Source organism: Lampris incognitus, chromosome 11 (assembly GCF_029633865.1).
Source record: "Lampris incognitus isolate fLamInc1 chromosome 11, fLamInc1.hap2, whole genome shotgun sequence".
NCBI lineage: Eukaryota > Metazoa > Chordata > Actinopteri > Lampriformes > Lampridae > Lampris > Lampris incognitus.
Genome location: NC_079221.1, coordinates 3,718,965 through 3,744,241, shown reverse-complemented (window position 1 = coordinate 3,744,241; position 25,277 = coordinate 3,718,965). Strand labels below are relative to the sequence as shown.

General features: G+C 48.2%; 1 protein-coding gene across 1 annotated transcript in view; it reads left to right on the top strand.

Moving 5' to 3' along the window:
- The window catches only part of LOC130120970 (potassium voltage-gated channel subfamily H member 7-like), a 73,198-nt gene that overhangs the window by 12,442 nt on the left and 35,479 nt on the right, over positions 1–25,277 (top strand). The window contains exons 3-7 of the mRNA XM_056289798.1: positions 11,333–11,488; positions 12,945–12,947; positions 18,383–18,820; positions 19,900–20,111; positions 23,315–23,740. Of these exons, the coding sequence (XP_056145773.1) occupies positions 11,333–11,488; positions 12,945–12,947; positions 18,383–18,820; positions 19,900–20,111; positions 23,315–23,740 (1,235 nt within the window). The remainder of the gene's footprint in view (positions 1–11,332; positions 11,489–12,944; positions 12,948–18,382; positions 18,821–19,899; positions 20,112–23,314; positions 23,741–25,277) is intronic.

The following is a 25,277-nucleotide window of genomic DNA, read 5'->3' as shown; positions in this document are numbered from 1 at the left end:
CTAGCAGAGGTACCGAGCTAACGGTTGGCTAGCAGAGGCGCCGAGCTAACGGTTATAGAGCCGCCGAGCTAACGGTTAGCTAGCAGAGGCGCCGAGCTAACGGTGTAGAGGCGCCGAGCTAACGGTCGGCTAGCAGAGGCGCCGAGCTAACGGTCGGCTAGCAGAGGCGCCGAGCTAACGGTTAGCAGCTAATGGCGCTTCTGACTGTACTTACCAGTTTAATCTACGTATAATGTTGCCAGATTACTTTGTATTGTTTCATTTTCAGACCCCCCCACACACACACACAACCACCAGTTGTTGTCAATAGACATTTTGAAGCTAGCATCTTTGCGTTCTTACCGATGCACCACAGTGGTCACACACTGCCGACCGGATACAAAGTTACAGTCCGAGCTATCAACCCTTCATTACTATCATAATATCATCTAGCCATGTTAAAAATACCCCCCCCCCCGGTCCGGGTAGCGTAGCGGTCTATTCCACTGCCTACCAACACAGGGATCCGGGTTCGAATCCCCGTGTTACCTCCGGCTTGGTCGGGCATGCGGTTGGGAAGCCGGATGTGGGTATGTGTCCTGGTCGCTGCACTAGCGCCCCCTCTGGTCTGTCGGGGCACTTGTTCAAGGAGGGAGGGGGAACTGGGGGGAATAGCGTGACCCTCCCACGCGCTACGTCTCTCTGAACGGCTGGGAAAAGTGGGGTAATTGGACGCATACAATTGGGGAGGGGGGAAAAAGTGGGGGGGGGTATTCCCAAAAAATAAAAATAAATTTAAAGAAAATGTTCAGCGACTCTCTTAGTTCCACCAACGGCGTCCTGTGAGGCAGCCATACCGAGCTGGTCTTGCTGCCTTTTAGGGTCACAACCTGCAGCGCGCGGCGGGGCGGGGCGGATACGCCTTCTCTCTGAACTGAGCCGTGATTGGCTAAAATCTCCCGTCCCGAGCTGGTTTCTAAAGCCTGACCACAGCTCCAGGAGGAGGCGCAGAAGTCCGTAGTTTTCTCCCAGACCACCTGACTTACAACACGCTGCAAGGTCATTATGGAAGTTTTGCCCGCCGACGCCACAAACAAGCAGCCTAGGCCGGCTTGAGCCGTGTGCCACGGACGGCCTTGTGTGTGCAGGTTCTGTTTCCAACCCGACCGGATGCCAGCCGGTTTCACTAATAGGCCCTCGCCCGTCTGGTCGAAGGTGTGTTAGTGAGGGAAAGCATCAGTGTTGGGCTGCTGAGAGAAAACCCACGCACACACGCCTCCTCCCCATGGCCCACGACTGACTGAGGAGGTCTACTGTTCTAGAATCTGGTGGACTGACACACCTTGCAAACATGACACAGCCGGTGCAACACAATGCTTTAACGACAGATACAAAACAGCAATGTATGTTGTCACTTTTCTGAAATCTCTCGTTAGTCCCCAACTGTCCACACGCACGAAAAGCGATAATTGGCCCATGTCGTTTGCTTCCCAGCTAGCGTCCGGATGTGGGCCACTTCAGGCAATGACAAAATGGATGTGAGCTGAAGTGGCCCACATGTATAACAGCAAATATGGCCCAAATATGCCATGTTACACGTAATCTGGATGTGACCCTGAAGTGGCCCGTGTGGTAAATGGTGAATATGGCCCAAATATCACATAACAAATATGGGCCACCTTTGGCAAATATGTGGCACATGCAGCATTGCTATGGCTTGGTTCTGGCCCACATCTGGCAAACAGGAGCGGACCGCCCAAGTGCCATCATTCCACGTGGTATGTGGGCCGGGTGAAGTGTCGTGTGGGACGGGTCCGGGCCACAGCAATTCTGCTATCTGGGTTCTGTGGCACACTGCAGGCGGGATATCTGAAATCCTTCCAACACAATACATTTCACCAGCACTTGAGTTTCATCAGTGGTGTCCCATTGTGTCATATATGGCACAGAGCAACCAGTGTGCGATTACTGAACAGTTATATTCACGCATATTAACCACACAAAGTTGTGAATGAAAAATTCCCTACCGTGTATTTGCATATTCCTGGTTCACTGTTTATATCCTCCTACATATATATAGAGATGGATCACTGTGTCTTTTTGCACGTGTCATGTGAAAAAAATGAAGAAATCCATTCGCAGTGGTTCAACTGAGATGCATAAGCTGAGAACAGAATGAAGGGTGGGACTGTGACTCAGAATAGACTCCATTATCTTGTCCTGGTGAAAGCTACAGCTACAGACTAAATTTAACAGGCTTTAGTTGTTCATCCTATAGCTGGTGTACCATCGTGGTTCACCAGGTTCCACAGAAGGACCATCAAAACTCAATTTTATTTTCCAAAACGTGAGAAATAGTAAAGTTATTCCCCTATTCTATCTGCTCAGAACAGCACATACACAGTGTGGCTGGACTTACAGTCTTTGAATCAGATGAAGCCACTTAAGTAATTAAAAAGCAATGCATATTTTCGAATTACATGTTATATGACATCACATCCTGTCAGCCTTCGTCAATATCACTGATAATGCGATGAACTATTTTGGCTTATTTTTTTTACCTAAGGCTGAAGAAATAAAAGGCAGCCAGCTGGGGTTTCACCTATTTTCCCCATCACTGCAGGCCACTTGGCCCTCATTGAAAGGGAGTCAGGAAATGAACCGCGCAGTTGTATTCAATCAACGTCAGAGGCCGTCTTCCCTTTCAGTCCCTCCTAATGACCGCAGCAGGCCATGAATAGTTCTGCTGGTCACGTGGCCACGACCCCGACACTGATTTGAGATGGGGGGTAAGAAATGATTTAACCTGGACCGTTCTCGAACAGTTAGCCTATTTCTGGGAGAGACAAGTCAACGTTTATGCCAAATTAGCTTCCAGAATAATCGGGATTTTAAGGTCGGATGGGCGATACTCAAGTCTGCAAGATCCCACACTCTGCTGCTTCAGCACTGCAGTTTAAAATGGAGGAGGCCTCGCTTCTGATCCGGTTTGATGGAGGTGACATTCAGCAGCAGACAGAACGAGACGGGATCCCCACGGGCTCGCCTTTATACGTGGTATTGTTTTGTTTTTTTTCATCCGGTGGGGATTCGCGGCCCAGTGAGATTCCTGCTGAACTTATCAGATTCGGCACAAACAATGGAAAGTCGCTGTTCTACCAACAGCACATGCTGGGTTTTAACTCACACCAACATAAGCTCTATATGCAAGCTTTTCTCTCTTGTTCGGCTTTTGTTTGCTTGTTTGTCCTCGTGTGGCACTTTCTTTTTCATTTCGCATTTCCTCCAACATTTTCCTGCGCCTCAGTGTCACCCTATCGGTCAATTATGTGATCTGGCTAGCAGTAACACGATGTGTACGATGTCATGGCCATGAGACACAGGATCCTTGTACTGTCTGAATAATTCAGGGCAAAAAATATGTCCAAGAAGATGAATAGCAGTGTACATGTGCTGTAACTGCAGGGGAACCCTGATCCTGTTAACAGAGGGCAATTAATATTTAATGCATATGCTTATTGCTTTATGCACATAGCAACAAAAAAAGTTAAATAAATTATGCATATTTTTGATGCTGTGGGCAGCGAACATAAAAAAGTTCCAACCGCAAGTAAGCCGATGCAGTGGAGCAACGGGAGACTCCACTGGGAGGAGTTAATTTTTCACATGGCCACCTTCCTTTTCCATATAGAGGTAATTTATTTCACCTCAGCCCCGCCCTGTCTTTCAATAGAGGTGACACCCTTAAACTCTTTTTTTTTTTTTTGAGATATCACTGGTGCAGCATCAGCAGTAATGTAGATGTTGTACCGGACCGTTGTGGTGAAGAAGGAGCGGAGCCGGAAGGCAAAGCTCTCAATTTACCAGTCAATCTTCGTTCCAACCCTCACCTGTGCTCACGAGCTTTGGGTAGTGACCAAAACGGTGAGATCATGGATACAAGCGGCTGAAATGAGTTTCCTCCGTAGGGTGTCTGGGCTCAGCCTTAGAGATAGGGTGAGGAGCTCGGACATCCGGAGGGAGCTCGGAGTAGAGCCGCTGCTCCTTCACGTCGAAAGGAGCCAGTTGAGGTGGTTCAGGCATCTGATTAGGATGCCTCCTGGACAACTTCCTTTGGAGGTTTGGGCATATCCAACTGGGAGGAGACCCCAGGGTAGACCCAGAACTCTCTGGAGGGACTACATGTCCAATCTGGCCCGGGAACACCTTGGGATCCCCCAGGAGGAGCTGGAGGGCGTTGCTGGGGAGAGGGAGGTCTGGAGTGCCCTACTTAGCTTGCTGCCACCGCGACCCCACCCCGGAGAAGCAGCTGAAGATGAATGAATGAATGAATATCACCAGCTGGTACCTTTGCCTCAACTATGCTGAGAAACAATGATCCCAATTATAACCTCAGCATTTCAGCGCTTATGTGGAATTGCTATTTATTTATCTGCACATCCGACTTGCTGTTTCTTCTGCTGGTTGAAATCCCCAGCGAGAGTACAACACGGGACAGAGAGTCAGGTCGGGGCCTTATTCTGACGGGCATTAGGTTTAAAAGTACTACCACCCCCCTGTGGGATTACTATTCGTTCATGATTTTGCCCTTCATCAACTTTCCGCCCCAGCCCCCACCCCATCACCATTACCACTGCTCTTCAAGCTCATGTTCATGTTTTGACTTTTTTCACAATAGTGTGGCAGGTGGAGGATCCGCCAACAAATGGGTGGCCATAAGTACATCACATATTTAGCGAAGCCGGCCTTATGAATGAAAGCCACTTTATTTTGTATGTTGTAGGGTTTGTAGGTTACAATCAAATGTGTCTTCTGCATTTAAGCCATCCTGTTGTATGGGAGCAGTGGGCAGCTGCAGCGCCCGGGGACCAACTCCACTTCTTCTTTCCACTGCCTTGCTCAGGAGCACACACAGCAGTATCAACCCTAACAAGCATGTTTGTTTTTGATGGTGGGAGGAAACCGGCGCACCCGGAGGAAACCCACGCAGACACGGGGAGAACATGCAAACTCCACACAGAAAGGACCTGGGGCGGCCTGGGGTTCGAACCCACGATCTTCTTTCTGTGAGGCAGCAGTGCTGACCACTGGGCCAGTAGTACTGCCTTAATAAAATTGCACCTCCAGAAGTTAAATATTTTAAGAAAAGAAGCATTAATGGCGATGCTTTAATGCAAGTTGTTTACTTTTGGCGTTGGACCACACCGCCATAACGAGGAAAATGAGGGCATGGAAGTGACCTCTTACATAATCACACACTAATGCACACTGGCCTTACGGGAATGGAACAGCCCCCTACTTTATACAGTTTTCTGCTTATGTGTATCTGACGTATTTAAGGGTCGGTCCACAGCAAAAAGGTTTCAAATGGGAAAATGTGGACACACGTCTTTATTCCAAAGAAAAGCAACACTGTTTGGGCATCTTGCACCGCCTGTGCAGGTTGGAAGGAACGGGAAACACAGGGATGTAACGGTGGCATTATTTCTATTTACCGCACTATAGAGAGAGCATGAGATGTGCCTGGTGGGCAATAAACATGATATTACCTCTTTTTTAAAGTTTTATAACGTCTAAAATGACAAATTTTAACTACTATGTGGCCTTGTGAGACTGCCAGACTGCCGTACTCTGACCATTTGTAAATTCTTTAGGTTTGTGTTTAGTTTTGTAAGGCCGGACAGGCTTTGGAAACGATTCGTATGCCTTGTGCAGCAGGGTGTTTGCTGGTATGATGCAGATAACTGCAGATTTCCTGGACCTTTTCAAGATATCCAAAAGGTTATTTGCGGAAATAAAAAAATAAATAACCAAACTATTTTTTCTTCTAGTTTTTGTTCTGTCATCAAAAAGTCATTATTCCGCGAATAAACCGACTCGATCGCAGACGCAAGAGTTGGCCCTGCACATTTTGGCACTGACTCCACAGTTGCTAAATTTAAATATGAGTTGAAACTGTTTTAATGACCGAAGCCTTCCAGCAGATGCAGCTCTGAGTGGGGTTTTTTTCCCTGCCTCAGGTTTTTTTTGAGAGAAGATGCCCAGCCAGCTCCCTTCTTCCACTTCACAACATGCCGAGTCCCTGTGACACAGGGGAAGACGGGTGGGCGCTTTGCACCCATCCATCCATCCATCCATCCATCCATCCATTATCCAAACTGCTTATCCTGCTCCAGGGTCGCGGGGATGCTGGAGCCTATCCCAGCAGTGTGTCCGGGTAGAGTACCAGTCTATTCTGTTGCCTACCAACACAGGGATCGCCGGCTCGAATCCCCGTGTTACCTCCGACTTGGTCAGGCGTCCCTACAGACACAACTGGCCGTGTCTGCGGGTGGGAAGCTGGATGTGGGTATGTGCCCTGGTCACTGCACTAGCGCCTCCTCTGGTCGGTCGGGGCACCTGTTCGGGGGGGAGGGGGAACTGGGGGGAATAGCGTTATTCTCCCATGCGCTACGTCCCCCTGGTGAAACTCCTCATTGTCAGGTGAGAAGAAGCAGCTGGTGACGCCACATGTATAGGGGACCCTCCCCAGATCGGCAGAGGGGGTGGAGCAAGCGACCGGGACGGCTCAGAAGAGTGGGGTAATCGGCTGGGGAGAAAAGGGGAGGGGGGGGGAATAATACATATACATTATCGGGGAGGCCGTTCCTCCCAGTCACGCCCCTCCAGGTTTCTCCATCGTTGCCCACCTGAGAGTTGAAGTCCCCCAGCAGAAGAATAGAGTCCTGAGGTGGAGCTCTATCCAGGACACCACCCAGAGACCCCAATAAGGCCGGATACTCCAAACTGCTATTTGGTGCATAAGCACACACAACAGTCAGAGCCTTCCCCCCCAGCGACTCGCAGTCGTATAGAGGCGACCCTCTCAACCGCGACCCGACCCGACCCCGGAGAAGCGGCAGCAGATGAACGAGGGAATGAATACATTATGCCGGTGGACTCATCAGAATCTGTCTCTCGTCCCTTCACTTGAAGCTGATGAAGAGCTTTTTACGTCCGAAATTCTCTCTCTCTTTTTTACACTTATTTTAACAAATGCTAACTTACCCGCATCTTCCTCAAATCCCATCCTGACTAGTCGTCCTCTACTAAAACCGTGGTGTGTTGACGCGCACCAGGCTGGGACTGTTATATTTAGTCCGACAGCGAGCCTACTGCTAATGAAGGCTGCTGGCAGGGTGTCAGCGGGGCCTCGGGAGATTACCGAGAACACTGGTAATGCCTGTCCTGTGTGGGTTTGGAGGGAACGGCATAACGAGCCCGGCAGAGAGACAGACAGGCAAACACACCGACTGGGACGCTAACAGAGAGACAGACAGGCAAACACACCGACCGGGACGCTAACAGAGAGACAGACAGGCAAACACACCGACCGGGACGCTAACAGAGAGACAGACAGGCAAACACACCGACAGGGAGGCTAACAGAGAGACAGACAGGCAAACACACCGACCGGGACGCTAACAGAGAGACAGACAGGCAAACACACCGACAGGGAGGCTAACAGAGAGACAGACAGGCAAACACACCGACAGGGATGCTAACAGAGAGACAGACAGGCAAACACACCGACAGGGAGGCTAACAGAGAGACAAATAAACAGATGGAACGGCATTTACAAAGGATGGGCCGGGGATCTAATTTGATGTGATGTGACTTATCCTTACATAAATTAAAGAAAGATAAATCAAATGGACAGGACACAGTCCCAAAACTGATGCCTTATTGTTTTGGGGCCCTCCCAATAAAATAAAGCCAACAGCGAACGGCAGCCAGTGAATTATAACGTTAACAGGAGTCTGATGACTTAAGGACGTATCGGGAGCACTCTCGTGTGTAAACGACGGTGTTTGCGAGGCGGTCTGGAAAAGTCGGGCAAATTTTGTAAAGGAAGACGTGCAAGTCCATCCATCATCCAAACCGCTTATCCTGCTCTCAGGGCCGCGGGGATGCTGGAGCCCATCCCAGCAGTGGCTGGGCGGCAGGCGGGGAGGCACCCTGGGCAGGCCGCCAGGCCATCACAGGGCCACGCTTTTTACTTATTTTAAGTTTTTTACTGATTTCACATCAAAATCGAACCACCTTAACTTCTTCAACAGCCAAGTTTGAGTGATCGTGTCACCAAGTCCGAACGGGCGGGCGGACAACTTTCCAACTAATAATATCATAAAATGTGTTGCGCCGTCCAATCAAATGACTTCCCTCCCGGTTTTGTCCCACCCTGACATGCTGCTTTATCTGGAAAGGCACGTCATGACAGGAGTGAGACAGGCTCTTAATGACGTTTCACGTCGACTTCCAGGTCATGAATGTCAGAAGGGACTCATTTCATGCATGCAAATCGATCAACCAGATGAACACCTCGTCAGTAAACACACTGGTGAATAAATGAAATTTCAACATTTTAGCTAAGTTAGTGTAAGATTTTAGCAATGCCTATTGTCCTCCTTTGCAAAGTGCACGTTGCAGTGATTGCACATACTTCAATTAAAGATATCAGCTTGGAAGGAAGCTGGACTCCTGCCCTTTGTTGGGACGAAGCCGTGTTGTCCATGCACTGGTTTGAACCGTGCTCACGCCTTGCTTATGGAAATGTTGTTGGTTCCTTCACCTCATCTCTTTTACCCATTTATAACCTTCTAGCGAGTGAACTCAGGGGACGATGTCGAGCTGTGATATGGTGTGATAGCTACTAAAATATTTAGAGATTATCTACAGCTAGCAGCATGATAATTTCAAGCAAATGACAGTTTCTGGCAAATAAGGTGACCTTTAACCACGGTGGCTACACTGTGCTATCAGAACAAGCACAAACATTAAGTTCTGGGTCATGGAAATAATTTCAATATAGAGTTGCATGATGAACACTCATAAATAAAGAAGTAGTTAATTTTAAATTAACAGTGAAGGGAAATAAAAGAGATGGATGGATGATGATAGATGATGGATGGATGGATGGATGATGGATCGATGGGTGGATGATGGATAGATGGGTGGGTGGGTGAATAGATTGTCAGACTGGCAAATAACTAGAGATAGATGGATGACAGAAAGAGCAAGCAAAAAGTTGTCAATCCTTCATTAAATAAAATGTATGCAGTGGCGGCGGCGGCGTGGGGGGGGCTACCAGGGCCCAGAAGGGGGGGGGGACTCGGGAAGACTGGAATTAAAAGTTCTGTTTTGGTTTGCAAACTTTTATTTCTAACTAACTAGTGTCATGACGTCATTTAACAGTGGCTCAATACATGGGTTGAGGGACTTGAAGAAAGCAGTGGCGGCTGTCTGAGGCCCCTCTCAGCAGTCCCGTCAGTGGGCATTTACTGTGGACAACCATCACGGGTGTCAGCGTCAGTGCCCTGAGATGCAGCAAAGTTTGAAGTGATACTGTGCATTTGTTCAGTCACTGCAGGATAGTTAAGTCAGGTTACAATAGATCAGCGTACGGTGATTGTAAATAATATACAGCATGTGTGAGAGGCAAAAGAGGGAAGGGGCCCACAGAGACTGCTTCTGTATAGGGCCCAGAATTTTGTGCTACACCCCTGAATGTATCTAAACGATAATGTAGTTCAATATTACAGTACTGGGTGATTTCAAACTCTCCTTTTATCTGAGGAAATAATAATAATAATAATAATAATAATGAATATTCACCTTTTGCAAGTTGCACGGTGTGTAGGAGTTCTGGCTTCATTATCACACCTGCTGTATCAGTCGTGTGTGTGCATGTGTGCCTGTGTGTGTGTGTGTGTGTGTCCGTGGCTAATCTCACAAACCACTGGACCTCTCAGCCTAAATTCTTTTGTGCACAGTTATGACTGTATTATGAAGAACCTGTCGTGGTCGCGGTGATTAAAAACCTTCGAAAAACATTTGCTCTTGTTATCGCCACTCTCTCTCTCTCTCTCTCTCTCTCTCTCTCTCTCTCTCTCTCTCTCTCTCTCTCTCGCTCTTTATTCACTCTCTAGCTCGCTCGACCAACACTGCCAATGCGCAACTCACATCTGCGGTTGAGTCAGCTCTGTCACCCAGACAGCATCCGGATGTGGGCCACTTCAGGCAGTGATGTGGCCCTGATGGTCTTCTGCTGGCCCTGACAAGATGGATGTGAGCCTGAAGTGGCCCACATGTATAAGAGCAAATATGGCCCAAATATGCCAAATCAAATGTGGGCCACCTTTGGCAAATATGTGGCACGTGCAGCATTGCCATGGCTTGGTCACTCGTATTTCGTAAGCCAGCAAATCGTTCAGTGCTGATGTCGGCACAGGAGAACTGGAGGAACACCGCACGAACCAACAGTAATTCACCTGATTAGGATTAGTAGTCACAGCTGGAAGTCATCTCAGTAGCTACAATAACACATTTCCCATGGCTGAGCTACGTTTTCTTTACTGTTTTTTAACCCCCCCCCTTTTCTCCCCAGTTATACTTGGCCAATTACCCCACTCTTCCAAGCTGTCCTGGTCTCTGCTCCACCCCCTCTGCTGATCTGGGGAGGGCTGCAGACTACCACATGCCTCCTCCCATACATGTGGAGTCACCAGCCGCTTCTTTTCACCTGACAGTGAGGAGTTTCACCAGGGGGACGTAGCACGTGGGAGGATCACGCTATTCCCCCCAGTCCCCCCCCCCCGAACAGGCGCCCCGACCAACCAGAGGAGGCGCTAGTGCAGCAACCAAGACACATACCCACATCTGGCTTCCCACGCGCAGACACGGCCAATTGTGTCTATAGGGACGCCCGACCAAGCCGGAAGTAACACGGGGATTCGAACTGGCGATCCCGGTGTTGGTAGGCAACGGAACACACACACGCGATGGAATGCAGCTGCTCATACACACCCTCTGCCACACACACACACACACACACACACACACACACACACACTCTCTCTCTGTCACTTAAATACCAACCCAGACACATGCATGGGGACGTGCACACCCAGGCGTGCACCGTCAGCGCTCATGCGTGCTAACTCGCAGGCTTCACTCCGTCTGTGGTAAATGGCTGCTGCCACCTCACAGATTCTGACCAGACACTGACCTTTAAATCACATCAGCTTCCTCCCCCTCTTCCAAACATCCATTATGAGGGCGTCCAGGGAGGTGTTTGCCAGGTTTTACTTCATTATAATGAGTGTTCCTGAGTAACGGCTGTGACCCCCGTCAGCCTGATGCTCATAACAGTTTCTTTTGGCATTCAGAAGGGTATTATTTTGATCTTCTAATTCTGCCTAAAAAATGAGCCGCTGCGAGTCTCTCCGGGCACTGCTGGGGACATTCCCAGTCAGATCACAATGTGAAGACTCTGGCCAGCCTCTGAGCAGCTTGTCTTCTGTCTGTCTTTCAGGGTCGGACTTTCAGTGCAACATCCACATCATCCCGGTGAAGAACGAGGAGGGCACGGTGATGATGTTCATCCTCAACTTTGATTACATCCACGATGAAGGAAGCGATGACTCCACCGAGAAGATAAACCCCACATCACCTGCCAAGGCCGATCAAAGTGAGTAATTAACTTCACTGTAACTCAAACACTCCCCAGCACGCATACATTACCAAGGTGCAGCCTCGGAAAGCCTGAAAATCCCCAAACTCCACTCCAGCATAAAACGTTACACCGCTTTCTTTTTTGTTTGGTTTTTTGTAGAAGGTTCATCCGCAGTGACAGTGTCCTGAGGAAGAGTCATTTCAGCCTTCCAGGGTTAAAAATGCTTCATCTTTTCAGGGAATTGACACTCAGGTGTTAGCGTGCCATCGCATGTATTGTGCATTTGATGCAACATTCAAAGGTTTATTTGCCACATACTTCATGTACAAGTACAACAAGTAGTGAAGTGATTTTTGGCAAACTCCCAAACTGTGCAACAAGGGAAATGGAACAACAAGAATAATAATACAATGAGAATAAAAATAAAAAATACAATAAAATAAAAAAAATATCCAGGGACTATATAGAAGGTATATCCTGGTGTGTGTGTGTAAATAAATATATATATATATATATATATATGCACGACATGCAGTGCTATACATTACAAGTACAAGTATGCAAATAGATTGAATAAGTAAAGTGTGTGAGGCAAAGTGGCAAAGGGGTAAAAGCAGCAGTAGTATTACAGCTATGATAGTTATTTTTACGTTGTGTTTAGTGTCCTTCTGGCCTGGGGGAGGAAGCTCCTTCTGAGTCTCTCAGTGTTGTTGGCCTTGTGGCTGTGGAGGGTGCCACAGCGGCTGAAACAGTCCACTATCGGGATGATGGGGATCCATAATAACCCTTTTAGCCTTGGTCCTGCACCGCCTGGTGTTTAAGTCCTGTAGTGGGTTGAGTGTGGACCCGGTGGTACGCTCAGCCGACTGCACAGCTCTCTGCAGGGCTATTTGGTCTTAAAAGGTGCAGTTCCCATACCAGGCGGTGATGCACCCTGCCAGGATGCTCTCAGTGGCACCAGAGTAAAAAGTTTTCTGGATCTGTGGGGAGACACTGAACTTCTTCAGATGTCTGAGATGATAAAGACGCTGCCTCGCCTTTTTTTACCAGTGTTTGTATGAAGTGTCCATGTTAGGTCCTCGGTGACGGGACCATCGAGGTACCTGAAGCTTCTCACTCTCTCTACTGGGACCCTGCTGATAGAGAGACGGGTGTAGGTCTTTCGCTCTTCCTTTCTGAGTCCACAACAAGCTGCTCGGTTTTAGTGACGTTCAGGGAGAGGCTGCTGGTCTGGCACCACTGTGACAGATCTTCCACCTCTTTCAGGTAGACCATCTCATCGTTGCTGGAGATCAGGCCCACCAGTACTGTGTCATCAGCGAACTTAACGATGGTGTTGGGGCTGTTCGTGGCCACACAGGTCATGTGTGTACAAAGAGTAGAGCAGGGGACTCTGGACACAACATGTGTTGAGGGTGAGCGAGGTGGCGGTGTAGCTAGCCACCCTAACCACCTGGGGTCTACTGGTCAGGAAGTCAAGGACCCAGTTGCATAGGGAGGTGTTCAAGCCAAGTTCCCTGAGCTTGGTAGCCACTCTGGGGGCACTATGGTATTGAAGGCAGAACTACAGTCGATGAACAGCATTCTCACATAATTAGCCCCTGTTGTCAAGGTGGGATAGGGTGGTGTGCAGTACATGGGAAGTGGCGTCCTCAGTGAATCGGTCGGCGTGCTAAGCAAACTGTTGGGGTTCCAAAGTGCTTGGGAGAGAAAGGCAGATGGGGCTGGGCAATATGGACAAAATGAAATATCACAATAATTTTGGACCAAATACGTCGATATCGATACTGTGACGATATTATGGAGACGATTTCACAAAACATTCGCACAATCAGATTTTTGATAAATAATCATCAGTCATGCCTAAATAATAACTAAGTGGATAAAAGCAAATATCGATATAATATGGATATATTGCCCAGCCCTAGGAGCAGGTGTCGGCCTTAATAATCCTCTCAAAACACTTGATGACCACTGAAGTGACCGCTACAAGACGTCAGTCGTTAAGGTTAATTGGATTGGTTGTCTTTGATATTCATTACATATTTTATTGTCAAGTTTCGTCAGATTGAGAACTGAAAACTTTGTGGTATTGTGGAAATAATCATTCCTAAAATAAACTCGCTTCGCAACAGAGCGGTGATTACATAAGTGGATGATCCTAATTGAGATCATTCATGCACATTGTTATTATCTACATCTGGTAGAGACTAATTAAACAAGTGCGAGAGATTTAGATCAAGTCTCTGTAATGAACCCTCTGTTATTCCTTAACAGACTGCCGGCTTGTGATTTCCCTGCAAAAAAAAAAATCATTACTCGATTCGGCCCCACAATCCATTTCTCCTACGTGCGGTGGTAAAAAAGGAAGCCCGTCAGCAGAGACTATAAAGACGATAAAGGCATTTGTGTAACATGGTTTTAATTAGGCTAAATTAAAAAGTCTTAAGAAAATGATTGAAATAAACACACATCATTTTGTCTTTGGTAATTTCAGGAGCACATACACGACACATCTGCTGCTGTTCCAATTAACGTGTGTGCATTTGCGGCATATCAGAAATGCACATTAAAGAGGTTTCGTGATTGTGTGCGTCTGTCTGTGTGCACGAGTGTGTACACGCCGACAAAGTTACTAATGGGAGCTGATGGCTTGTGTGCACGCTTCACTGAGGAGAGCCGTGAGTAGATGCTGCAGATAAACACATGATGTGACAGAGCAGCAGCGTCCAGACCACATACACACCGCAAGCATGACTCCTGCTACACACGGTCACGAGCATGTCCTGTCTTATGGGGAAAACACCGCGGTACGAACGGGTACTTCAGCCTTACTGGCCTCACATGGAACAGGACTCTATTCCAAGGTGTTTTGGGGACGGTGGGGGACTAATTATAATCCCATTCTGACAGAGGGCTATAGGACTGCAGGTATCATAGCAACTAGCACAATAGAGCATCTCGGAGAGAGTAATCTCTCCTTTCCTGAGCTGGCATCCAGAAGATAGCATTCAGCAAATTCAACATAACACCGAGCTTGAAATAGATGGAACAGGAACAAACGCCCAAACAGAGAGACACATTGTCCCGTCCAAGAATCAGTCTCTGCCAGTTTATGCACAGAGAACTGAATGCATATCATCCTCACATGCAGGAAGGTGCAATCAACTGCCTTATCTAGAACCCCAATTGTCAGCTGGATTAACAGTGTGTAACCAAAGAGCTTCCTTCTCATTATGCTCCATCTCTTTGAACCATTTAATTCTAATTTCATACCGAGTTGTTCCGACGGATTAATAGCTGCTGCATGGGACGGAAAATGAATGTATTTAGAGCCAATGACTCTTAGGAAGCTTAATGGTACAAACCAGGCAGGGCCACCAAGCCTCCTTCAGAAATATGCCGTAAACTGCAGGACCATCATAGAAAACCTGAACAGCCATTAAACTCTATGGGCCATTCTTATTAAGAGGATGTGGGCCAATTTTCACAAAGCACTTTTTTGACTTTTAAGTACCGTAATCTTTATTTAGTAAGGTAAGTAAAGACAATGATTATGGAAGGATCGAATGCCGGCATGCAGTGTTTCTGCAGCAACCACCGTCAATTAGTCTCACAGAATAGTAAACGAACTTTAGTGTTTACTCAAACACCTTACGAGCTGACCGTTAACTACTCTTAATCAACTCTTAATTATTCATCCCCTGGGTCTGAGCCACCCTGCGAATAGAGGGTTTTGTGCATATGGACCTTGAGGTATCCGTACAGTAAGTACTGATAATAATCAATCATCACATTTGTATAGCGTTTTTCTACACACCCAAAGCACTTAGTATTTTTTCAATTTTTTTCAATTTAAAATTCTTTATTTGTTTAAAAATTAAAAAAAATAAGTTCTTTTTTTCACATTTTTCTATCTACAGTGGAAAGCATCCCTGGGTTCCTTGAAAGGCGCTATAGGAAGCTACGTTGTTGTTGTTGTCGTTGTTGTTCACATTGCGATATGTGCTGATGACGTTTACTTACATTGTGCCTCAGACTGCAGGAGAATTTAGTGATAATCATGAATCCATGTCAGGTCTGTGATCCCCTGGTATCAACTAGTATGCATTCAGTTCTCGCATCATCAAGGTTATCTGCACAGGCCATCGGCAGAAGAGCAGCAGACGCTTGTCGCAGGACAGATATGCAGGACGAAGGACTTGTCTGTCATATATTACTTCGGCACGTGCATGAAATAAGATGACAGTCAGAAAGTGCACAGACAAAGAGTGCAGACGGGACGCCCTGCGGGGGATGAGCTGGTTATCTTCTGCCAGCCAAGGTCAGGATCAGCTGCCTGCGCAGGAGCCTTGTTGAGTTTGGTGGCTGCATTGTGCGCTGTGTCGGTTGTATGTGGCCCGCCAATGGAAACAGATGGCAGTGACATAAAGTAAGGGGGGGTGCTGAAGGATGGCTGCCTCACGTTTATGTGCGAGCCAGGCTTCCTTTTCACCCTCTTTTATTGTTAACGAGCCAAAACCACCGCCCTGTCCCCAGGGGCCATTCACATATGCTGCTGGGCCCATTCTCGGAAAACGAGAGCGCACACAACTGCAGCAGTTCAATGGAGGAGAATGAATAGACGCCGTTTTCTGCTCCGTGTACCCCGGAAATCTAAATGAAATGCACCCCAATCAGACCTCGGCCACGCTTTAATTATCAGTTATCAAAGTTGATTGACATCTCAAGGCAGCGGACAGTAGCTGGTGTGAATTTCCACGCAAATGTGAAAACATGTGAAGCTTCATTGTGTAGTCCAGGAACGTTGGTGCAGCCGTAGAGGCTTTTTCTTTGTTCTCCCGTCTGTTTGATAAGCCATTGGTTCTCAACCTGGGGCTCGGGACCCCCAAGGGAGCCGCGAGATGATTCCCGGGGGTCGACAGATGGTCGCGGAGAATGAAATAAAACATACTTCAGACAGGGGGATGGTTTTTACAGTACGTCGCCTGTACCAGTGATAGAGTTTGCCTCGTAATAGCAGAGTTACCGGGTGTGACTGCGAGCGTCAAAGTGTGTGTGCACACGAGGGGCCGTTATTTCTGTCAACTCAAAACACTCATTAAAGCCAAAACCGTACGTTGTTGTTGTGTCTGTGGGCAAAGCAGTGGTCTTCCTGTGAGTTTGGCAGCTTTCATGAGCACGTATGCTTGGCGCTGTACGGAGCGATGCGGAGGACAAGCTGTGTGACTGACGCTCGTGTTGTCTCTTCTTCTTGTGAAGAAAAAGAGACAACACAGATCTGCAACTCCGGCATGTGCGTCTCACACAACTACACAATGCAGAGACGGAGAGCAGTTGTTAGTTACAACTGGGCAGCATGGTGGCGCAGCGGTTATGGCTGTCGCCTCACAGAAAGAAGGTCCGGAGTTCGAACCCCCGGGGTTGTTCAGCCTTGGGGGTCATCCCAGGTCGTCCTCTGTGTGCACTTTCCATGTTCTCCCCGTGCCTGTGGTGGGTTTCTCCAGGTGCTCCGGTTTCCCCCACCATCAAAAAGATGTGCATGTTTCCTCGGGGCATCCGGGTAGTGTAGCGGGTTATTCAGTTGCCTAGCAACACAGGGATCACCGCTTCAAATCCCTGTGTTACCTCCGGTTATCTAGTCTTGTTTTCCAGACTAGCCCAAGGGCAAGACCAAGTCTTTGGGGAGGCGAGTTCAAGTCAAATCTATTTTTTTTTTTTTCTTTTATTCTTTTTGGATTCCCCCCCCCCCCACTTTTTCTCCCCAATTGTATCCAGCCAATTACCCCACTCTTCCAAGCTGCTCCACCCCCTCTGCCGATCCGGGGAGGGCTGCAGACCACCACGTGCTTCCTCCAATACATGTGGAGTCACCAGCTGGACGCCCCAGGTCTAAAACATCAAGTCTAAAATTCAGGACTAATGGAGCCAAAACTTGTGTAAAGACTTGCATCAGGGGGCATCTGGGTAGTGTAGCGGTATATTCCGTTGCCTACCAACACGGGGATCGCCGGTTCAAATCCCCATGTTACCTCCGGCTTGGTCAGCTGTCCCTACAGACACAATTGGCCGTGTTTGGGGCTGGGAAACAGGATGTGGGTATGTGTCCTGGTCACTGCACTAGCGCCTCCTCTGGTTGGTTGGGGTGCCTGTTCAGGGGGGAATAGCGTGATCCTCCCATGCGCTACGCCCCCTGGTGAAACTCCTCATTGTCAGGTGAAAAGAAGCGGCTGGTGACTCCACATGTATGGGAGGAGGCATGTGGTAGTCTGCAGCCCTCCCCAGATCGGCAGAGGGGGTGCAGCAGAGACCGGGACGGCTCAGAATAGTGGGGTAACTGGCCAAGTACAATTGGGGAGAAAAAGGGGGGGAGCCCCCCCCCAAAAAAGACTTGCATCAGAACAGCGCTAGTCCAATTAATCACCATGACTGCAACTCTAGCAGTCTGCCATCACAGCGAAAGTCAAAATTTCACTATACTGTAATATTTATCCGGGCTTTATTTAGGCACCAAGTAAGGAATGTTTCAGACTTCAGTTTCCCAATGTTTCAGACATAAAATACTAATAAAAAAGAAACAAATTCGATTAGAATGGACTTCACTGTCCTCCTCAGGCAAAGCTCAATATTCACCCCAAAAGTCCATGACAAAAGTCAGTTAAAATCTGGTACCCAACTGGTCTCTGAAAATGCATTTCAAGACTGCATTGTCCAAACCCAGTCAAGTCTGAGTCATTGGGCTGTGAAGTGTGAGACAAGACTGAGACCTTCAAAATGTGGACATGTGATCAGAGTCCATAATTGAGAACTTCCGCCCTAATGTTTACCGATCTTGCTATTGTTGTTGTTTTTTAGCACTGTTGCACGTTGACTAATGAAAATCATATCTACATATTTTCTGGTATTAAGGGAGCAGATTCTTCCGATTTCGCCAGGCAGCTTTGAGCCTCATGGGTACCAGCAAGCAGTCCCTTCCACAGGAGGACCCAGATGCCGTAATGGTGGACTCACCCAAAGAGAACGAGGACTCTGTGCCCCTGAGGAGCTTCCCGTCACCCACCAAGGGCAGCTGCAGCCCAACCGATGCCAATGACACACGTGCCCTCATCGGCTCCAGCCACCACTCTTCCCAGGCCAGCGTAGGTCCAGAGCCGCTCGACCACTCGTCCCCTAAACCCCCCTGGGAGAAGCTGTACCAGACGGTGCAGCACCAGTCCTCTACCTCCCTGTCTAACACCTTCCCCAGAGGCAGCATCAGCAGCATGAGGCGAGCCTCCTCTGTCCACGACATTGAGGGCTTCAGCTCCAACTCCAAAAGCCTGTTCAGAGACCGCCATGCAAGCGAAGGTATAATTGCATTCTCTGCATGCATGTTCCATAGGCTTTTTTGTAAGCCAAATTACTTAAATTAATGGTAAATACTATGGGTGTGGATTAAGAGACATAACTTTTGCTTTCTTATCTTTGCTTCACATATTCCCCTCACTTATGCATGTCTGTATACGATAGGTGGTTTGGTTTATTACAAATTCGATGCTCTCTCCAGCAGCAATATCTGCAACCACAGTTTCACTTCTCCCTTCTCTGTTCTGACCACAAAATGCTGCTTTTAGACAATGGTCGCCAAATCAGAGGTAACAGTCTGTTCTCTGTCCATGCTTTCAGTGCCCAGCACTGCTTTGAAGCATGTCTTTCAAGCAAGTAAATCTGGAGAAATGCTCATCAGAAATCTATCATTGGTGGAGTAGCCTGAGTGGGCCTACTGCACTTAATAACATGGTATGCTCGTACAACACAGCCCAAAGTGTGGTGATTTGTGATGTCAGCATTCCTTAAAATCCCATAATGTATGAACATCCATAAATCCAACCTTGTTGCCTGCATTCATCCACTGCTTAAATGTACCTGCATGAACAGAATGTGTGTATTTGGATGACCAAAATGCATTTAAAGGAATATGTCACTGGCAGTGAAGACATATCAACCCTTTATCGTCGTGGTATGATTATGAGTATGATGGCATTGACTCTTTCCAATATCACTCTCTAATTCTGCTCAGGTACTGTTCTGACAACAACTCTGCAATAACATTAAGAAATTAATGCAACGCATTATTTGCCAACGACTGCAAACTGTCACAAACCTCATTTCGGCTCAGTAGGCTGAACTTATTTACCTATATTCACATCAAATTTAAACAATGTTTTTCATCAGCAACGGCAGCACAGACTGGAATTTTCCCAGCCAGGAGACGATGACAGCTTTGGCTGTGACTGTGTCCTGTAACTTTCTATAAAAAGACGTTTGCCGTGCATGATCAGTAACTAATCGTATAGAATAAACGAGACTGCACCAGAATATATCAACACCGTATTACCCGGGGCTCTCTTCCTCTACAGTGACTGTTATTTTTCCTAACGAACCAGGTCCTTTTAATCACCTGAAGTCCAGTCTGCTTGGCTCCACCTCTGACTCTAACATCAACAAGTATAGCACCATCAACAAGATCCCTCTGATCGCGCTCAACTTCTCCGAGGGCAACGAAAAGAAGACCCATTCTCCTCCAACGTCCGATAAAACCATCATAGCGCCAAAGGTCAAGGACCGAACTCACAACGTCACGGAGAAAGTCACGCAGGTGAGCCGATGAAATCCTCTTCACTTGAATTTGAAGTATCTACTCTTAGATGCACCTTCCTCTGAAAATGGAGGCATGTGGAGGTTGATACCTATTTAGCATTGTCCCAGAAGTTTTCCTAAGAATGATGTTGAAAGGGGCATCTGGATAGTGTTGGGGCCTATTTCATTGCCTACCCACACTGGGATCGCTGGTTTGAATCCGTGTAACCTCCAGCTTGGTCGGGTGTCTCTACAGACACAATTGGCCGTGTCTGTGGGTGAAAAGCCGGATGTGGGTGTGTGTCCTGGTCGCTGCACTAGCGTCTCCTCTGGTCGGTCGGGGTGCCTGTTAAGGGGGGAGGGGTAACTGGGGGGAATAGCGTGATCCTCCCACGAGCTACATCCCCCCGGTCAAACTCCTCACTGTCAGGTGAAAAGAAGCGGCTGACAACTCCATATGTATTGGAGGAGGCAGGTGGTAGTCTGCAGCCCTCCCCGGCTGGGCAGAGGGGGTGGAACAGTGACCGGGACAGCTTGGAAGAGTGGGGTAATTGGCCAAGTACAATTGCAGAGAAAAAGAGGGGAAAAATCCCCCCCCCCAAAAGAAAGAATGATGTTGAAATACACCTTCCCATATGTTTGTCAGGATGAACTGAGTGACCCTGTGACTCACGAGAGGATCATTTCCAGGTAGAGCGAATAAAAAAATTTAACTCGTGGAAAAACCCCACAGGGCCTGTTTTGTGTCTTTTACTTTTGCTTTTCTTTTTCTGTTTTATTCAATGTTGCTGTTGTTGTTTTGTGATACATCTCATGCAGAAGTAGGCCTTTTCGCTTAACCTTCTCCACAGGGAGGTCATAGCACAGGGTCAGCCACAGGAGCAGTGCCCCTGAAGCCGGTGGGGAGTCAGCATCTTGCTCAAGGGCACCTCAGCAAGGCAGACGCTTGCTGTCATGTGGGCCTGAGCCTGGGCCTTCCGGTGGAAAGACAGTTTCCCTTTTAACTAAAGCTGTCTTGCTGTCCGCTGCTAGTTACTCCCGTTCTCCTCTGACAGTGCAGACATCTGAGATTACAGCTTCCTGCAGCGAAACCTGCGATATTTCCAATGCAGTTTAATGCACTCCTCTTGGTTTTCTGTTTTGTTTTCTCCCAAATTGTACTTGGCCAATTACCCCACTCTTCCGTGCTGTCCCGGTCTCTGCTCCGCCCCCTCTGCCGATCTGGGGAGGGCTGCGAACTACCACATGCCTCCTCCCATACATGTGGAGTCACCAGCCGCTTCTTTTCACCTGACAGTGAGGAGTTTCACCAGGGGGACGTAGCGCATGGGAGGATCACGCTATTCCCCCCAGTTCCCCCTCCCCCGGACAGGCGCCCTGACCGACCAGAGGAGGCGCTAGTGCAGCGACCAGGACACATACCCACATCCGGCTTCCCACCCGCAGACACTGACAATTGTGTCTGTAGGGACGCCCCACCAAGCCGGAGGTAACATGGGGACTTGGAACCGATGATTCCCATGTTGGTAGGCAACGGAATAGACCACCACACCACCCGGACCCCCCACTCCTCTTTGTTTTTAGGCAACAAAAGAGTGAATATCTGAGACATTGGGACTGTAAAGGAGTCAGAGGGGAGATATAACCATTACCTGCAACTGTGTAAGCTCTTGTGTGTTTCACCTCTGGAACAAAATCGTGCTGTTGGTCGCTCCGAGCGAAGTGAGCAGCAAAACAAGCACAGGCGGAGCCCAGAAAGCCTGCACTTAAACTTCTTGACAGCAGCAAAGCAGCTGACGGATAAAGCTCTCATTCATAAATGAAGAGCCGCCATCTCCATGATTAAATACTCTGCCTCCCTGCTTACTGTCAGTAGTCTAGGGACCCTGCTGGGATGTGAACATTACATCTACTTCCGGACGACTAGCTCGGTAAAATCTATAATTCATCGTGTGACAATAGAGGAATGTGCTGAATAACAGAAAACAAAGACCTATTCCCCTTATCATCCCTCCTGTGCTATTCCCCATCTTACGGGAGCGTTCCCTTTGTCTGTCACGGCTTATTAGGCCAAAAGAGACGAATGCTTAGTTTTCCGGAGCAAAATGAATAATTAACCGGCCAGAGTGCAGTCGTGGGGAGAAATTAAAATAAACGTTAGCTTGACAACACATCTTTATGGGACATTGTCGACCAAATGCATGTTACTGCTGTGTAGATACCCGATTATGAAACCCCGAAAGTCCGTCTTTCTACAGTCTGCACACTAAAGCGTATCCATCTCTTCCTACAGTGCAGTTGTAAGTCTTGCAGGCCTGAAATGAGTCCATTTCATTCACGTGATTCGCGGTGTCAGAACATAGGCAGTCTTCCTGTCTGTCCTGCTGCAGTGCTGGAGGAAATAAAGATTCCCTCATTCAATTTAGCTGCAATGCACTGACTGTCTGGTTTGCTAAAACATAGCTGGTGTCAAGTTGTGACTTAGCTGAGAGGGCAGGAAGCTACTGAGCCAAACGAGCTTGCAGCTGCCTCTGGTTAAGCATCAAAATGATGATCCCCAGCTGGATCTTCGTTGTTGTTATTGTTTTTACCACCAAGATTAAAAATGTCAAAAACAAATGACTCTGGGCATCCAGGTGGCGTGGTGGTCTATTCCACTGCCTACCAACACGGGGATCGCCGGATTGAATCCCCATGTTACCTCCCGCTTGATCGGGTATGCCTTGCCTAAAGACACAATTGGCTTTGTCTGTGGGTTGGAAGTGGATGTGGGTATGTGTCCTGGTCGCTGCACTAGTGCCTCCTCTGGTCGGTCAGGGCGCCTGTTTGGGGGGGGGCTGGGGGGAATAGCGTGATCCTCCCACGTGCTACGCCCCCCTGGCAAAACTCCTCACTGTCAGGTGAAAAGAAACGACTGGTGACTCCACATGTATCGGAGGAGCCATGTGGTAGTCTGCAGCCCTCCCTGGATCGGCAGAGGGCGCAGCAGCAACCGGGATAGCTTGGAAGAGTGGGGTAATTGGCCGGATACAATAGGGGAGAAAAAGGGAGAGCCCCCCCCATCACTCCAACTGTTAGTGAATAAATCCAAAGTGATTCGCGGTGCAAGCAGAGTGAAACATTCTGACATGACAAGAACACAGTGAGCTTTGAGGAGATAAGTATTCCAGGGCTTAAGTGTGTAGTTTGTACTGTATCCTCTCTCTCCTCACCCTCCTCCAGGTGCTGTCCCTTGGAGCTGATGTGCTGCCGGAGTACAAACTTCAGACAGCTCGCATCGATAAGTTCACCATCCTCCACTACAGCCCCTTTAAGGCCGTGTGGGACTGGCTGATCCTGCTGCTGGTCATCTACACGGCAATCCTCACTCCTTACTCTGCTGCTTTTCTCCTCAATGACCGGGAGGAGCAGAAAAGGCGCGAATGCGGATACTCCTGCAGCCCCCTTAATGTGGTGGACCTAATGGTGGATATCATGTTCATCATCGACATCCTCATAAACTTCAGGACGACTTATGTCAACCAGAACGAAGAGGTGGTCAGTCATCCGGCCAAGATAGCGATCCACTACTTTAAAGGCTGGTTTCTCATAGACATGGTGGCGGCCATACCCTTTGACCTCCTTATCTTTGGCTCAGGATCAGATGAGGTATGTAATTTCTGATACATGTCTTTCTCATGTGATTTCCTCTCCCTGGAAGCTTTACTGCACATCACCCCCACCACGCATGGACTCTTATCCATTTACTAAGTCCAGACTTGTGCCCCTGGGCTGCTGCTTAAAGCCTGAATCATTCTGTCTCGGCTCTGAAAGGATTACTTTAAATTGCATGTTGTTATGTTTTCTTTTTTTTTCTCAATGGTCCTCGTTCTAGAATCCATTTACACGGATTAATGGCTTACCAAATGGCAATCAATGATGCATTTATGTGAGTCGCTAGCTTACATGCAGATGTGAGATGGCCATTGGTAGGCTAACCGCCAGGCTTGCCGGCTTGTTTGTTTGGTAGGATGTGTCCCTTCAGGCCCTGGCTGCACTTCAGTGCTTTATGGTGCTTTGTAGGCACTCCATTATACCAGAAAAGCTCCTGATTATAAGCCATAATCATCTTTTCCACTGCTGCTGCTGAGTCAGTGCAGGGATGGACAATAAAGCAAAAGCAAACAGATCTCACATCAGTCTCCTTCAAGGAATAGGCTGGGAATTGGCTGCACAAGTACTAGTCGCTATCACAACATACTGTTCTTCATCACGAGGATGTTGGCGCGAGTGCTGACTGTTTGACCGTGAAATTTATTTAAAAAATGAACCAAAGGAAACTGGTCCTTATTACGGAGTAAACAGGATGAGAGTCCAGGTAGCATAGCGGTCTTTTCCGTTGCCTACCAACACGGGAGTCGCTGGTTCGAATCCCTGTGTTACCTCCGGCTTGGTCGGGCGTCCCTACAGACACAATTGGCCGTGTCAGCAGGTGGGAAGCCGGATGTGGGTATGTGTCCTGGTCGCTGCACTAGCGCCTCCTCTGGTCAGTCGGGGCGCCTGTTCAGGGGGGAGGGGGAACTGGGGGAATAGCGTGATCCTCCCCCGCGCTACGTCCCCCCTGGTGAAACTCCTCACTGTCAGGTGAAAAGGAGCAGCTGGTGACTCCACATGTATGGGAGGAGGCATGTGGTAGTCTGCAGCCCTCCCCGGATCGGCTGAGGGGGTGGAGCAGAGACCAGGACGGCTCGGAAGAGAGGGGTAATTGGCCAGGTACAATTGGGGGGGGGGGTTTAAAAAAAAAACAGGATGACACCCAGTCATATTTCTGTAATCACGTGATGACTTTTTTTTGGTAACAAGTACTCACAGCCTTCCAGCGTGGTTGATAATTTCTAGGTTGACCAAACAGATCCCCTCTCAGCTGCATTCCGCTTCATGAAACGTGAGCGAGAGAGATGTTGGCAGATGGTATCCTCCAGCCTCCTTTGATTCATAGACAGCTTTACGGTACAACAGAGCTTATGGTGACCTTTTGATTAGAGCAAGCCATACATTTTAATCAATATCTTGTTGATTTAAAAAAAAAAAGAGCATAGCGGTCTATTCCGTTGCCTACCAACACAGGGATCGTCAGTTCGAATCCCCATGTTACCTCCGGCTTGGTCGGCGTCCCTACAGACACAATTGGCCGTGTCTGCGGGTG